The 16,441-nt window shown below is 38.4% G+C and overlaps 1 protein-coding gene across 5 annotated transcripts in view; it reads right to left on the reverse strand.

The window, feature by feature from the left end:
- Nucleotides 1-16,441, reverse strand: part of LOC150079201 (uncharacterized) — a 369,083-nt gene that overhangs the window by 88,845 nt on the left and 263,797 nt on the right. For all 5 annotated transcript variants that reach the window (XM_090384113.1, XM_090384114.1, XM_090384109.1 and 2 more), the window contains one exon: nt 3,186-3,641. In XM_090384113.1, coding sequence (XP_090240239.1) covers nt 3,186-3,641 — 456 coding nt within the window. The remainder of the gene's footprint in view (nt 1-3,185; nt 3,642-16,441) is intronic.

Genomic DNA, 16,441 nt, shown 5'->3' on the forward strand with positions numbered 1-16,441 from the left:
TGTACCGCAATAACTCCTAGAAGTCTCTGAAATCCCTTGCATCTTGTTTTCCAGGCTGCTGCTCATTCCAATGTGCAAGAATCACTGCTTTTATTGCTTCAGTGCAAGAATCACTGCTTCTAAAAATTTCATTCCAATAGAAGCAGTGCAAGAATCACTTTCACCTTTGCCAGCGGCTACTGTTAATCTATTAGTCCGTGTATCCCCCCAAGCTAGCAGTTTTCCGACCCACCTAACACTGCCTCAATAGCATCAGCAAATATTCTTGCAACCTTTCTATTTAAGTGTATCCCATCACTGTAGAAGCTGTCTCTCCCATTAACAAGCACAGACCAAGATGAGAAAAATTCTACCCCTTGAGCCTTGCACACTGTCTCCAGGGCCGAATTGATCGACAAGGCTCTCGTCATATACTCCCTCCTATCGTGTCTGGGCAGAATTGGAGACACTTTCAAAATCAACCCTAATTCATGGATAAAGTGGAACACACATCAGTAATTCAATTCCTTTTTCTGCAAGGGAAACACCCAATATAATCCACAGAAAAATGGTCGCTGTTTATGGAGATTTCTCAGGTTACAGTGTTGTTGCATATTAATATAAACAATTGAAATGTGGAAGAGCCTCAGTGCATGATGAAGATATCCCATGATGCCCAGCAACTACTATAACAAGAGAGAGTGTGTTGCAAAAAGTGAGGTATTATTCCTGAAAATTGCTGCATTAGCATCAAAGAACTAGCTGCAGAGCTCTAAATTAGTGTAGGGTTTGTGGAGAAACATCATCTATCAACAGTTGCATATGAATAAAGTGTCTGCTAGATGGGTTCCTAGACTTCTCACCCCTGAGCAGAAGAAGGAAAGGGCAAAATGTGTAATGAAATGTTTTTGACATGTTAGGAAACACAGGGAGAGTTTTTCAAAACTAGTCATCATGAATGAAAATTGGATCCACCACTATGATATCGAGACTAAACAAATATCAAAACAATGGAAGTATACAGAATCACCCCCCCCCAAGTGCCATCAAGGCAACGCTGTCAATTTTTTGGATCAGCATGGTGTAATTAATACTAATAAATTGCCTTCGGGGCTGTACTGGGATGGCAAAGTATTATTCCAACCTTCTGATAAAGCTACATGCTGCTATAAAATAAAATAAATGGGGAAAATGCTCCTGCACATGTTGCAATGAGGAGTGACCACAAATATAAGTTTTAAATATCGTCACATCCTGCTTATTTCCCGACCTTATCCTGCTTACTCCCCTAACATTCAGATTTCTTTCTCTTTCCTTCCATAAAGCCCTTTCTTTGCAGAAAGCACTTTTCTGCTGATGATGAGGCAATTTCTGTGCTGAGTTGTGGTTTGAAGGAGAGTCAGAGGACTTCTACCTGAAAGAAGTGTATTTAAAAGGTGGAAAAAATGTGTCATTTGTCTGGTGACTATGTTGAAAAAGTGTAATATATAGTGTTTGTTTCAACCTTCTAGCAAAACCACTTCTGGGTGAATGCAAATCTTTTTTGAACTCCCCTCATACTCTTTCATAAGTAAGTCCCCAAACACATTTTTGTTTTCTGATAAGAAATGGATCCTGTGAGGCACATTTATTCACAAAATTTTAACGTTTTGTAAAAATGGAAACTTTGTTCATAAAATGTTCTGTATATAAAGGTTTTTAAATATTAGTTTGTTCTTATTCTGTCTTTACTGCGCAGCACTATATTAAAGTTATTGTCAAGAATTTAAAAGGGAAAAAAAAGGAAGAATTATTCATAAATTCTTAAAATATGCTAAAAATTTTTTTTTTTTTGAAGCAATAATAACTCTGTACATCAATTTATATATAATTTAATTCAATTTCATTAACTTCTTTTCCAAGTGAAACAATGTCCTTCTATGATTTTCATAGTGTCCTTTTTTTTAAACTTTATCGACTAATTACGTGCAAGCATGGATTTGAGATGGCAGCATGTACTGATTTTTTTGAAGATAATTTATGAATTGGGATTATGAGGATACTTATAATTACTTAACTTACAACTTACTTATAATTCATAAACAGAAATACATTATCCAAAATGTATTTGAATAGACCTTGACAAAAAAAAAAAAAAAAAACATAAGTAAAGTAGCTGAATTTTTTTATAGACTAATCTAATATCTGTATCTTTAGTAATAATAGTGCCTGAGCTTTCAAGTTTTTATATATATAGTAATAAGATGAGCAGTGGTGGACTCAAATAAAGAAAAGGATAAAGTGTAGGGTGAATAGATTACAAGCTTTCTTCTCTCTCTTACCCTGCCCCTTCCCCAGCAACATTACAAGCATCATTCCCAATGACTGGCTAGCTTACAATGTCAAGTACTTGATTTAAGTATTGCAGTCTTAGCAGCAGTTAAAATTTGCTGGTTAATATCATCTACTTGTTGGGTTTCAAATTGACTGGAATTTTGAAAGAATAAAAATTTGAATATGGTGTTTCACATGCTGAGGCTCCATCCAGGAAAGCAGTGGAACTATACAGGATGATGACAGTCAAACTATCTAATATTGGTTTAGTATCACTGAGATACAACTTTTTTTTTTTTTTCCCCTGTGTGGTGTGAATGCCACCTTGATCTCTGCTTACATTGGCTCACACATGAGTGGTTGCCAGCAGCATATTGATCATAGTAATTTTTTAACTTGCATAAATGTGGTCATACCCAGGATTGCTAATAGTTCAAATGTGTAAAGATGCAAAGCAGAGGATCTGGATGTTGTATAGTGACAGGACCTAAATATCAGCTCCACCAGCTTTATAGAGTCCCAGGCCTTACCTAACCATCAGTGAAAAATGCCCACAACAAACCTCAAGGATCAAAATATAAAATTTCGATGCAAAATTATTTGATTTATATAGTGTTAAAAAAAAGAAAGGTGGTTTTTCCTTATTGGACTTTGCTTACTGTTCGTAAGGTGGAAGTCTACTGCCAAGTGCATGTGATGAACCACATGCACTTGGCAGCATCTTGATCAATAGATGGTTGCTTATTTAGTTTATATTCAATAAAGATCATTAAAAGTCTCAAGCTAAACTCATTATACTGAAACCTGCTTACCTTTTGATGACCTAACTGAAAAGAATATTGAAGGAATTTGGCAAATATTATAATGAAAATATAATGAATCCTTTAACTTACCTTTTGAAAATCTTTATCTTTTTTATATATAGTATCAAAGCTATGAGGTGGCTGAACCTGAGGTAGATGTTCTCCATGTCTTGAATATTTACCGTCATAAGAATCTTCTAGATGAAAATTATGAAGTGGCATATTATGATCATTTGGATCATGTCTAGCAGGAGGTTCTAATACATGTAAGTGATTGTCTTGTGCTACATTTTCAGCTACTTCATTGACGTGATTCTTTTCTGCTAGTTGTTCAATTTGCAAGCCATTTTCATTACTACCAGGATGCTCCCTTTGTTTACCGATATCATCTTCATGAGGTGGAGACATGTTGGGTCTTTCTAAAACATTTTTTTTATTGTTCTTTATTTGATTCCTTATATCAACATTAACTGGAACCTCTTCCTGAGTTTGTTTTGATGAAGGCAAATGGTTTCTTACTCCAGAATCATACATTTCTTTGTCATCCTGGAAATTAGAAATATTATTTAAAATTTAAAACATTATGTTACTATTAGCAACATTAGTAGCGTGGCCCAAAATAACCAGTAGGGCAAACCTATCTCAACCACACATGTTATGCACTTTACTTTGAAATAGAACATCCTACACTAATATATATCAATCAGAATAAAAAAAAAAAAAAGGTGCCATTACACAGGATAAATATGTGTTAATAATGAAGGAAAAGATATTCTTATGTAAATATTATTTCATCATATCTGGTCATGATGGGGAACAAGTGTGATAGTTGTTCAAGAAAATTTTAGAAGCTGTTTCCATAAACAGGCTTCCAGTAACAGCGTAATCTTATCTGTTGTGCAGAAAGTGTCCTGACACACACAGGAAGGGTCATTCAGGTTGTCTAAATAACACTGCAACGAATGAGTGGGACACATTCTACAAAAGGTGCTTGAGTTGAACCATGCTTCAGCTGAACATAGTCAGCTGTCAACCCAATGACAACTGTTATGAAATACTGTAGACATCTGATACTGCATATAGGTAAGAGAAATTGGTGTGATGTGATATGGAGAAATGTTTCTTTCTCTAGCAATATTTGGTTCTCTGTTGAATCAAGTATTCATCTGTTTAGCCACATCAATAGTCAGATCAACAGGTTTCATGGATTTAAATGACTTATCAAAATCATCAGTACCCTGCTGTCACAATCTGATGTGCTGTTAAAAACCACATCATAATTAAACCTTACTTCATTAAAGACTAAAACAGCAAAAAAGTTTCCCTTTAACAAGGAGTAGATTCCAACTCATTTTTCAATGACCTTCAACATTTTTATCATGCAAGAAATATTTCATTTTGTGATCAGCAGCTTCAGCAAGATGATGTGACATGCTATACAGTCATTTGTTCCCAAGAAATGATGCAACAATATTTCAGAAACTGAATGATTTCATACTGTACACACTTCCCTATCCATCTCATGCACCTGACATAATACTCCCTGAGTCATACACTTTGGGAATGGTCAGAGAGTGTATGTCATCAATCATTATTTTCAACAGAATTGAATATTTTCTTTACCAATGGCCTAATATGAATTATTGGCAAAATTCATTTGCATCCATGGTTAAATAAAAAAAGTCATTTCAATGATCAATTTTCTAACTAGCTGAGAATAACTAATGACTTATAAAAATTACAGGGTATTGAAATACCCTCTGAGGTCAGGGATTTGATATATATTGAATATATTGAGCACTAATCATAATGTATTCAAAATTTATTCAGACATAAAAGCAGTAGTAAAAATAAAATTGTACTTATTGTACAATTAAAAACTATATAAATAAAAGATATTTATAATTAAAATATTAAAAATCAGTTAAGTTAAAAAAAAATATATATATGGTGGTTTTCAACAATGTACAGTCTTCATTAGCAAGAAAATCCAAGTCTTGCAAGTGTTTAAATAACAGTTATATCACTGTATCATTCCTGCAATGTCAGACAGGATTGGCCATGCATCATGTCATATGATGGTATGCATGGCCAATCCCATCCTCATCCAATGTCTCATAGTCATATTCAGGTATTGCTATATTTGTTTGCTTGCTATTTTCCCTTTTGTCCTCACTTTCCATTGGATTTTATAATGTTAAAGCAATAACAATTCCAATACCGGGTGAATACAAATGCCACTCTCTTTATTAATTAACTGCCTCTCACATTTTATATGCATCATTGCTAGCCAGCTGTTTGTTATTTGGTTTTAGGAGCATTAGAAACTAAGGCCATATTGCTCCGGGGGGGGGGGGGGGGATATGTGGTGGTCATTCCCTGACCTTTCCACATCCTCCGTATTTGGTGATCACGGGCTCGAACCCCGGTCTAATCAAGAAGTGCGTGCTACGCGCTGCTGCTGTTCCTGCCCATCTGGCTATGGAGGCGCCTGCTAGCCAGCACTGGCACTGCTTCAAATATTGAGTAAATACAAATGCTGCTCTCTTTGTTAATTAATCGCCTCTTACATTTTATATGCATCATAAATGGGGGAAAATTGTAATTTCCTGCCAGGTAGTTACGAAGCATCCTTCTTTAAGTACCCTGGCGAACTTTTGAGACATATAATGGAATGTATTATACACCAGTATTAAATGGATGTTCTCGGTATCTATGATTATCATTAGCTTTCATTTCAGAGCTGTTAAGATCAGTTCTGGAAAACCATGTCTCCAGAATTGCACATATCCTACTGAATTCCTGTTGCATGTCCCTCTCCTTCAATACAACCAAGAGAGTGGATAGGCAACAGGAAATGCATCTGTGGGCAAATGGTTTCCAGAATGAATCATAAACATATGAAATTAAGTCATTCATAACCCTGGACATTGAGGACGTCAAGCTAATGGTAGTGTAACCCTTCATTCTAATTATGGATGCATACCATGTCATGTGATGGCATGCATGGCCAATCCCATACAGACCGTTGCCTTATTCCCTGCTCAGTACTTGCCTACATCTAACGTTGGCAAGTACTGGGCAAGAAATTACACACAAATCTCCCCCCCCCCCCAAAATTAAATACTCTCTCCAAACCTGAAATGTTCAGAAGGGGAATAATTCACATTACAGGCTCTGAATGTCATGCAAGTTTAATAGGCTCAAGCATCACGCTAGTTTTCACAACATTAAAGTGTGCGGTGAAGTCACCAGTGCCGATTCTGCAGCTGCAGAGAAATTTTGTGATGTGTTAGAAAAAACCCCTTCTAAATCTCCACAGCCCTCAACTTCTGCAGCGGCATGCTTATCAGCTGGAGAGTTAATTCTGGCAACAATGCTCGAAAGGTAAAACTTGCTGACATTATGCCTGTCTCCTCTCTCTTTTTGAAATTTTTATAATTTTGTAATATTTCCTGAACATGAGATAAAAAAATCGAATTAATAATTCTATTTACATGTTCACCGAACATTTCATTTTAGCTTCAATCAAATTCAGCGTGCATAGTTGTGAGTGCAGCATAAGCATTTAGGGAAATTCCAACTTACGTAAAATTTGACTTATGTAGAGTTCCACGAAACGCAACCCTTACATAAGTGGCTGTATTTCATCTTTAGGTAATCAGATCTTTTCTCTTTTATAGCCATTCTCAGCTTCATGTCAATATTACAAGAATATTTTTGAGCATTAAAAGATTACAAGTGAATTCAGCATTATGATGGAATTACATGAGGACTTCAAAGAACAGGGCTGATGCCACCGAATGAATAAAAGAAAGTAACGGAATAAGCAATCAACTGCCCATCAAACTAATACAGCCAGTGTTTGAGAATAAGACAACACAACATTCTCCATGGCAGACACCACTGGTACCACAAGAGGTGGCAGCTGTCAGCAACTCTATTGTTCAGGAAACAGGAAATATACTGTGTAAAAAGGGTTAGGTTTCAGTTCTGCAAACTGCAGAATCTGGAGACTCGACACTTGTGAGGCAATCTGATTGAGGTTTTTAAGGCTTTGAATGGGTTGAGAAAGCTAGGCTTTGAATGAATTGAGCAAGCTAGGCTTTGAATGAATTGAGCAAGCTTGGGATTCTTCTGCTTGCTCAGACTGTACATAAGGTGGCGTAAATTCAAATTGAAGAAGAATGGTTGCAGAATAGGTGTGCAGAAGTTTGTCTTTAGCCAGAAGGTGGTTAATTGCTGGCACAAACTTCCATCTGACGTCATGGAAGCAGATAGCTTGAATAAATTCAAGGAGGAACTAGACAAACTGCTGGAGGGAAAGGATAGGTGAAGTGGGAAGGCTTGGTAAGAGAACCCACTCCTTTGTTCCCCTCACCAATCCTGTTGCCCTTTTCTGTTCCCATTCACGTAGATCTACATCCTTTGTAGAATGAGGCCTCCAGACCTGTATTCTGTACTCAAGATACCTAAACCTGACCATTACCTTATAAAATGGAATAATAACCTCCTTATCTCTGCTAGGAAAATTCCTGTATATCATTGATAAAGCTCCATGAGCTGCCTGATGTACTGCTCAGAGAACTTCATATCTGACTGCACAATACCCCCCACCCAACCCAGGTCTTTTCATTTTCCATTACTGTGAGTGTAGTATCACACAGTTGGTACATTAATCTGGGACTGCTGCTACCCATAAGCAGTACTTTGCATTGTCAATGTTAAACCTCAATTGCCATTTCTCAGCCTAACTTTTCTAGATCTTGATGCTGTAGCATACTGCCATTACTGTCATTAATCACCATGCCAACCTTAATATGATCTGCAAACTTAGATATTAAGCCTGATATACCTTCATCAATATCGTTAATAAACAGAAAACTACAATGGGCCCGGCACCGAACCCTGGAGGGCTTCCGCTAATAACATTAGACCATGATTAACAGTGTCCATTGATAATATCTCACTCTGTCTTCTCCCATTCAACCAACCCTTTAACCATAGCAGTAACTTGCCCTTATTGCCAAAATTCTCAAATTCGTATAGCTGTCTGTTATGTGCAACAGCATCAAAAAACTTTCACAAAATCAAAGTATATAATATCAAAATTATTTTTTACATCCAGATCCTTTGTGACTGCATCATAACCTTGTCTAAACCAAATTGATTAGACAAGGTTGTCCCTTGCCAAACCCATGCTGTGACAGAAGTACAACTGCACTCCTGTCTAGATGATCCTATTTTACTTCCTTAACCAGTAACTTCATTATTTTCCCTAACAGAAATTAAGCTCATAGGTCTTTAATTACTTGTGTCACTCTCTGATCCTTCTTTGTGAATTTGGGATACATTCCCACATCCACGAAGACCTCCTCTGAATCCAAAGATGCTCTCATAACTATGGCTAAGGGTTTTGCTTACTTCCTCTGCTGCCTCTTTAATATAATTGGATACATCACATTCACCCCGGTGCCTTTATGTTTAACTTCTGCAATTTCCCGCGATGCAGACTGGAACCAGGTGTGTGGGGTGGTTGCTATGTTTGGTTACATTATTCGTCAAGGAACAATGACTATCCTATAGGTGTTCAGGATTGCAGCTTCCTGGAGTTTCCTGTAAGTGCTTTCTGCGAGGCCCATTGCTGCTTGGTCCTTAAGGAGGCTCTTTGGCGCCATGCTGCTGGTTGAAATGGTTATTGGAATGGTCATATGTTTCTTGGATTTCCTCTCTTAGGTCTATGTACTTTCTGGTCTTTTCTTCTTTTTAGGTTTTCTGCAGGTTGCTGGTGTTGGGCATAGGTACACGATCAAGTAGGTAGCCATTTCCTTCTTGTCAATGAGGATTATGTCGTGTCTGCTGTGTGGGATCATCTTGTCCGTTATTATGGTGTGGTATAGTGAGTGAGTAGGGTTCTCTAGAATGACCTGGTGTTCATACTAGTAATGCAGTACACTTTTTTTGATCAATTGGTATTTTTGCACTAGCTTCTGATGTATTATCCTGGTGACACAGTCATGTCTATCAGTATATGCTGCCTGGGTGATAACCCTGTATCCTTCAGTGATGTGCTGAATTGCTTCTGGGGCCAAGTGGCATCACTGACATGTGTCATCTGCCACTCTGGGGTCCTTGGCAATGAGGATTATGTCTGTATGTCAATGAGGAATGTATTTCCTGGTGTTCATTAACTGGCTTTGGATGGTGAGCATGAATCCTTTGGTCTCAGGGAAGAGTCTACTGCTCATGAGCAATGCTCTCAAAGCCATCTTATCTATACAGTGTTGGAGTGCCACGGAGTGCATGGCACTCAAAGACCTACATATATTTAGAACAAAAGATGGCTCCTTTGTCAATCTTTCATTCTTGGAGTGCCATGCACTCCATGGCACACGAGTAGGGTCTCCTTGTTGAGGATGAGTGTGTGTGTGTCAATTGTCTTCTTTCTGAAGGCTTGGAAGGCCAATTGTCTATCTTTCTGAAAGTAATTGGTGCTATGTTTTCTTGGAAGTAATCCCACAGATTCTTAATTGCCTTCTCTTGTTCAATGAAGTCAACCAATCCCCCCCCCCCTCCTTTCCAAGCTATCAGTCTCTCGATAGCCGATTTCAGGTGATGTTGGTAGCTTTTGGTCATCGTTATTTTGGTCGATTTCACAATTTCCTCTAGCTTGGTGTTGGTCCAATCGATGATCCTGAAGGAGTATATTCATACTGGGACTGTGTAAGTGTTTATGGTGCTGATCATGTTCCTGTCGTTCAGCTTTGATTTTAGTTGGCATCTCAGCCTCTGATCGTATTTCTCAGTTGGCAAGCGTTCATTTCCTTGTGTTCTAACTGGTGGGCCTGCATCATCTCCAAATATTTGTAGGTCTCTCCCTCTTACATGGCTTCAATCTCTTCACAGGTCTTTAGCTGGCAGTTTCAGCCAGCTAACTGGATATCCTTGATGTAATCCATTGGTCTTGCATTTACCTAGGACAAACTGCATCCTGATGTCAGTGCTGAACTCTTCAGAGATCCAGAGTAACTGTTGGAGTTGATTCATGGTTGTGGAATAGAGTTTGATGTCATCCATGTACATCAGGTGAGAGAGGGTGTACAGGTTCTTCCTCCCTTCTTTTAGGGTATATCTGTACTTGCTGTTATTGAGCATGGTGGACAGTGGTTTGAGCGTTAGACAGAACCATAGTGGGCTCACGGCATTTCCCTGGAAGAGTCCTCTTCTGATGGGAATTGAACTGGATGTTCTTGACCTTGATGGTGGCCCTCCATTTTGCCATGGCTGCTTCTTGGAAGTGTGTTAGTGTTGGGTTGACTTTGTAGATCTTCAGTGTCGCTATCAGCCAGCAATGGGGCATGGAGTCAAAGGCTATGTTTGTTATTTGGTTTTTAGGAGCATTAGCAACTAAGGCCATATTGCTCCGGGATATGCGGTGGTCATTCCCTGACCTTTCCGCATCCTCCGTATTTGGTGGTCACGGGCTCGAACCCCGGTAAGAAGAGTGTGCTACGCACTGCTGCACTTGCCCACCTGGCTACTGAGGTGCCACGGAGTCAAAGGCCTTGCAGTAGTCAATGTAGATCATGTACAAGTTGAGGTGCTTCTTGTAAGCTAACTCCATAACTGCTGGTCAAAAGTAGCTTTATAAAATGATCAAAAGTCCTAGTCGTGCTCATTATTTTATTTTTAAATTTAGCTAGATATTTTGTAGGTAACTACATAATATACGTAGAACTATTGTATCATTTGAATCTTGCTCCCATTGTTAGAGATTGAGTGAGTAGTAGAAAATTAAAATCTTTTAATTGTGCTAAATAGGTAGCTCTAAAGTTAGAATAATTTAGGTTGATGTTAGTTGGATAATTTTCATTTTATATTACAATTAACTTATAACTTCTAATTACTTGTTGAGCATATATTTTTTTTGTGTTTGGTTAAGGATATAACTAATTTAACATTGTGATCGTTAAGGTATAGCATAATGTATGTTTCGAACTTGTTAGCATAAGGTATAATGTAAAACTAGATAGCATAATACGTATCACTACATTTTACCTTAGTGTAGCATTGTCAACTAATCAATTATATTTATTAATCTTATTAAATTTTCATTGTTAATCAATTGAATTGTATTTAAATGGAATCATGTCTGAGACTAGAGCAGCAAAGCAACGGCACAAAGTAGTGGGAATGCTGTGACTCGGAGTAGGACCGAAGGGGACAATTCTCCAACACATCACAGCCTAAAAAAATGTGCAACTTGTGAAATGTTTCTGAACTTTATTGAACAGGCAATTTGTAGTTGCAAATACTCTAGGAGACCCCATAGAGAATGATGTATTGCAGAGAGTTTGGGAAATGTTCCCCCTAGAGTATTTGCAATTGCATGTCCATTATGCTCTAGGCTTGCTGAAGGGTGTGACGAATATTTTCTCTTCATTTTCAAAAGCTATCTTAGAACTAGTAGAGAGGGTTATAGAGGAAGTAAAATTAATCCAACGTTCCTTTTGGCTGTGACATCATATAAAGCACACTTTTACACATATGCATTTAAAGAAAATTAGATTTTCTGTATTAGGATATCAGCAGAATATCTTCCCTGCCTTGTTTTGTGCTTTTTTTTTTTTTTTGCTACTATGCATTCTAATTCCATCAAGGTTTTAGAAATGGTGGAAACAGCATAATCATGTTTGGAGCACTGTAACTGCTGCTGCATTAGCATTAGCAAGGGCACATGATGCAAGAAAGCAAGTTTATATAGCATCAGCCAAAAAAAAAAAAAAAAAACCACCCTTATTTCACCCATCCTCTCGCTCCAAATGTTTGTCAAGTTCTGCCTTGAATCTATTTAAGCTATCAACTTCTACAACTACAGATGAAAGTTTTTCCAGCAATCGACCGCCCGCTAGCTAAAGGCAAACTTCTGCACATCTATTGCACAACCGTCTTATCTCAATTTCAATTTATGCCCTCTCAGGTGATTATTCTGAGCAAGAGGAAGAATCCCATCAGCATTGAGAATGCTCAAACCATTCAATACTTTATACACTTCAATCAGATCACCTCGTAGGTGCTAATTTGCTGAATTTGCAAAACTTAAGCCTTTCTTCGTAAGAGCAACCCTTTGTTCTGTTCACCAATCTTGTTGCCCTTCTCTGTACTCGTTCAAACAGATCTACATCCTTCTTAAAATGAGGCCTCCAGACCTGTATACAGCACTTAAATTGTAGATTGACAATTGCCTTATACAAGGGGATAATCAACTCCTTATTCCTGAATATCATTGACAAGACACCATGAGCTACTCTTGCAGGTCGTCTGCACTGCTCAAAAAACTTCACATCTGCCTGCACATTACCCCCAGGTCCTTTTCATTCTCTACCACTGTCAGTAGTAGAGAATGAAACTGCACATTACCCGCAGGTCCTTTTCATTCTCTACCACTATGGTACCACACTGACAATATATGATGTCAGTGTGGTACCATAGAGTAACGTATCAACTCTATGGTACCACACTGACAATATATGATGTCAGTGTGGTACCATAGAGTTGATACGTTACTCTGGGATTCCCATATGTAGTACTTTACATTTGTCAATGTTAAACTTCATTTGCCACCTCTCAGCCCATTTGCTCAACTTTTCTAGATCCTGTTGCAGCAGTGTACTGTCATTAGTTTCATTAACAACCCTGTCAACCTTCATATCGTCTGCAAACTCGGACATTAATCCTGATATACCATCATCAATATCATTTATAAATACAGAAAACAACAATGGACCCAACACTGAACCCTGAGGGACTCCACTAATAACATTAGTTTATGAAGAGCAGTGTCCATTGATTACCACTCTTTCTTCCACTCAACCATCCCTTTATCCATAGCAGCAATTTGCCTCCAATACCACACTTCTCCAATTTGTGCAGTAGTCTTCCATGTGCAACAGTATCTAAGGCCTTTCTAAGATCCAAATATATGATATCAAAGTAATTCTTTGCATCCAGATCATAATATCCAATCAAATTGGTCAGACAAGACTTTCCCTTAACAAACCCATGCTGTGTCCGAGCTATAACTGAAGTCTTGTCTAGATGATCCTACAATGCTTCTTTAACCAGTGTCTCCATTAATTTCCCTGGAACAGAAGTTAAACTAATCAGTCTGTAATTACCTGTGTCTCCCTTTGATCCTCTGTGGATTGGGGTTGCATTTGCACATCTCCAGTCCATGGATACCTCCCTGAAGTCCAGGGAAGCTCTCATAATTATGGCTAAGGGTTTGCTTACTTCCTTTGCTGCCTTCTTGAATATAACTGGATAGATTCCATCCACCCCAGGTGCCTTTCTTATGTTTATCTTCAACAATTTCTCCTCCACTTTACTCTCAGTTATTACAAGATTATCTAGTTTACTGCCAGAATTGAATACACCTCTGGCATTCCCCTCCCTGAATAACTCCTCATGTGTGAATGTAGATGCAAAATATTTATTAGTTTGTTAGCTACCTGAGCAGGATCATCAACAGTTGAACCATCGATATCAAGTGGACCAATCTGATTCATCCCCTTCCTTCTCGAGTTTATATAAGTAAAGAACTCTGCTTCTTTTCTTTGCATCCTTTGCCAAAGATTTCTCGTAATATGCCTTTGCCTGCCTAATCTTCTTTGTGACTTGGTTACAGACCAGCTTATATCTATCATAGGCTTCTATGTCACATGTTAATTTATATGTATTCCATGCATTTTTCTTTTCTGCCACATATCTAATTAGTTCATCTGACATCCATTTAGGCCTAAGAACAATATTTCTTAGTTGGTATGAAAAGCCTAGTAGCTTCCAAGATTAATTCTTTGAATGCTTCCCATTTTGGATTTGCTGTTGGTAACATCATCAGTTGATCCCACCGTATAGAATTTAAATACTGTCTCAGACCACTGCAGACACCTTTAAGAAAGCAAAAACCCTTCCCTTTACCCTTGATGCTAGTTACATCTTTGAGTAAATCCCACTTCAGCACACTGTCATCACTGCCACCTAGTGGTTCCTTTATCTGCAGATTCTTGATGCATGAAGAATCACTACTGATAATCAGATCAAGATTATTACTCCTCTAGTTGCCCCCCCGAACATGCTGCTATAGAAAACAATCAACCAATAAATCCACAAAAGCCTTGATAGTGTGTGAGTGACCAACCAACAAATTCCAGTCAATCTCTGGGAAATTAAAATCCCCCATTATAAGACACTCTAATTTACTTGCCCACTCTATTTCTCTGCACAATTGCTCATTATACTCATCAGATTCATTTGGCCTATAACACACACTTACTCTCATTTTTCCTTTCCCAGTACTGTATGTCACACCAAACAGACTCAACATTGTTTGTTTGTTTTGTTATTTGGTTTTTAGGAGCATTAGCAACTAAGGCCATATTGCTCCGGGATATGCGGTGGTCATTCCCTGACCTTTCCGCATCCTCCGTATTTGGTGGTGACGGGCTCGAACCCCGGTCTAATCAAGAAGCGTGTGCTGTGCACTGCTGCTCCTTCCCACCTGGCTACGGAGGCGCCTACTCAACATTGCATTGTCCACCAACATGAACTGTTGGTGGACAATAACTAACAGTATAACCCCTCCTCCTTTCCTGTCCTGTCTATCCTTTCTGTACAAATTTACGCCCCAAATTCCAGTTCTGCACTGCTTATGTCTGTGTGACACCATGTCTCTGATATCCCAACAATATCTGCCTTTGATGTCTTGACTAGCACTTCAATCTCATCGAATTTATTAACTATACTCCTAACATTGGTGTACATGCTAGGAGTACAGTTAATACATGCACCTGTTTCTACTCTTAGTTACCCTAACATAGCCCATGTATTTACTTGTTCCACTATGACTCCCAGCAGTTCTGGAAATTCCCATTGCCTTGCTTTCCAGGCTGCTGCTCAATTGCATTTCAATAGAAGTAGTGCAAGAATCACTTTTTCCTCCGCCAGCAGCTACTGTTAATCTATTAGTCCGTGTATCCCCCAAGCTAGTAGTTTTCTGACCTTTCTAACTCTGCCTCGATAGCATCAGCAGATATTCTTACACCCTTTCTATCCCATTTAGTGTATCCCATCCCTGTAGAAGCAGTCTCTCCTGTTAACAAGCACAGACCAGACTGAGAAAAATTCTTCCCCTTGAGCCTAGCACAAGGCTCTCATCATCTACTCCCTCCTATCGTGTCTGGGCAGAATTGCAGACACATTCAAATTCAACCCTAACTCATGGCTTTTTTTTTGGCATTGACATGTGCTTATTAAGTAATTCCGCTGGTCTCCTACTCTTAATATCATTAGTGCCAACTGTACAACAATATCACCCTTTGTGCCCTTAAAAGATGATATCTGCTCTACAATGTCATCAACCTTTGCCCCTAGTAGACATACCCTGGTCTTGTTCCATCTATCCTTTTTGCACAATATGTTCCCCATTTTCCTGACAATAGAGCCACCGACGACAACAACAACAACTAGTTCCTTTGGGATCAGCGCATTCTGCCTGGGGTTTGCCGCTGTGTTGCTTCATGTTCAAGTGCAAGCTCTGACATTGATGTGGGCAGCTGAGAGCTTGATGGGCCCCTCAATTTAAATCCTTCGAGGGCATCCACCCTGTCCTTCAAGCTCTCATATAAGTCCATAACAATGCTGAGTTGGCGCCTGATTTCCTTGCACTCCTTACATGGTGCATACACAAAGACATTCCCCCTTGGCAATATCGTGTCCGTTCCTGATTGTCCACAAACATCAAACAAGCAGTGCATTTCAATAGGCTGTGATTCAGAGGACAACTGCCCCCCCTCAGTTCTCCCCTGAGCCACAGCACTTCCATTAATTTGATCCTTTTGCTTTGCTGCTCTGGTCTGAGTCATGATTTCTTATTCAAGTTCAATAAAATTTCAATATAAAATATAACCCTAAACTTATATCTCAATGCAGTTATAACACTATATATATATATGTATTTCGGTATCGAATGTTATCTCCGAGTTACGTTATATGACTTTCTTATCCCCTGTCAATTTACATGTATTAATTTATGATGTTACGTTTGTAAAAACTAGGTCGCTATATTTATTTAGTTAAAGTACAATTCAATTGACAATGAAATTTAATAAGATTAATAAATGTTACTGATTAATTGATATTACTATACTCGCTACCTAGTTTTCCGTTAAACCTTATGCTATATAGTTTTCCGTTAGACCTTACGCTATCTAGTTCGGTGCACATGTTGTATCGTATAACAATGGCGGCAAGTTACAAACGGTTAGTTTACGGACACAAGGTATTAT

This window comes from Mastigoproctus giganteus, chromosome 10 (assembly GCF_048544385.1).
Source record: "Mastigoproctus giganteus isolate SK-2022 chromosome 10, ASM4854438v1, whole genome shotgun sequence".
Lineage (NCBI taxonomy): Eukaryota > Metazoa > Arthropoda > Arachnida > Uropygi > Thelyphonidae > Mastigoproctus > Mastigoproctus giganteus.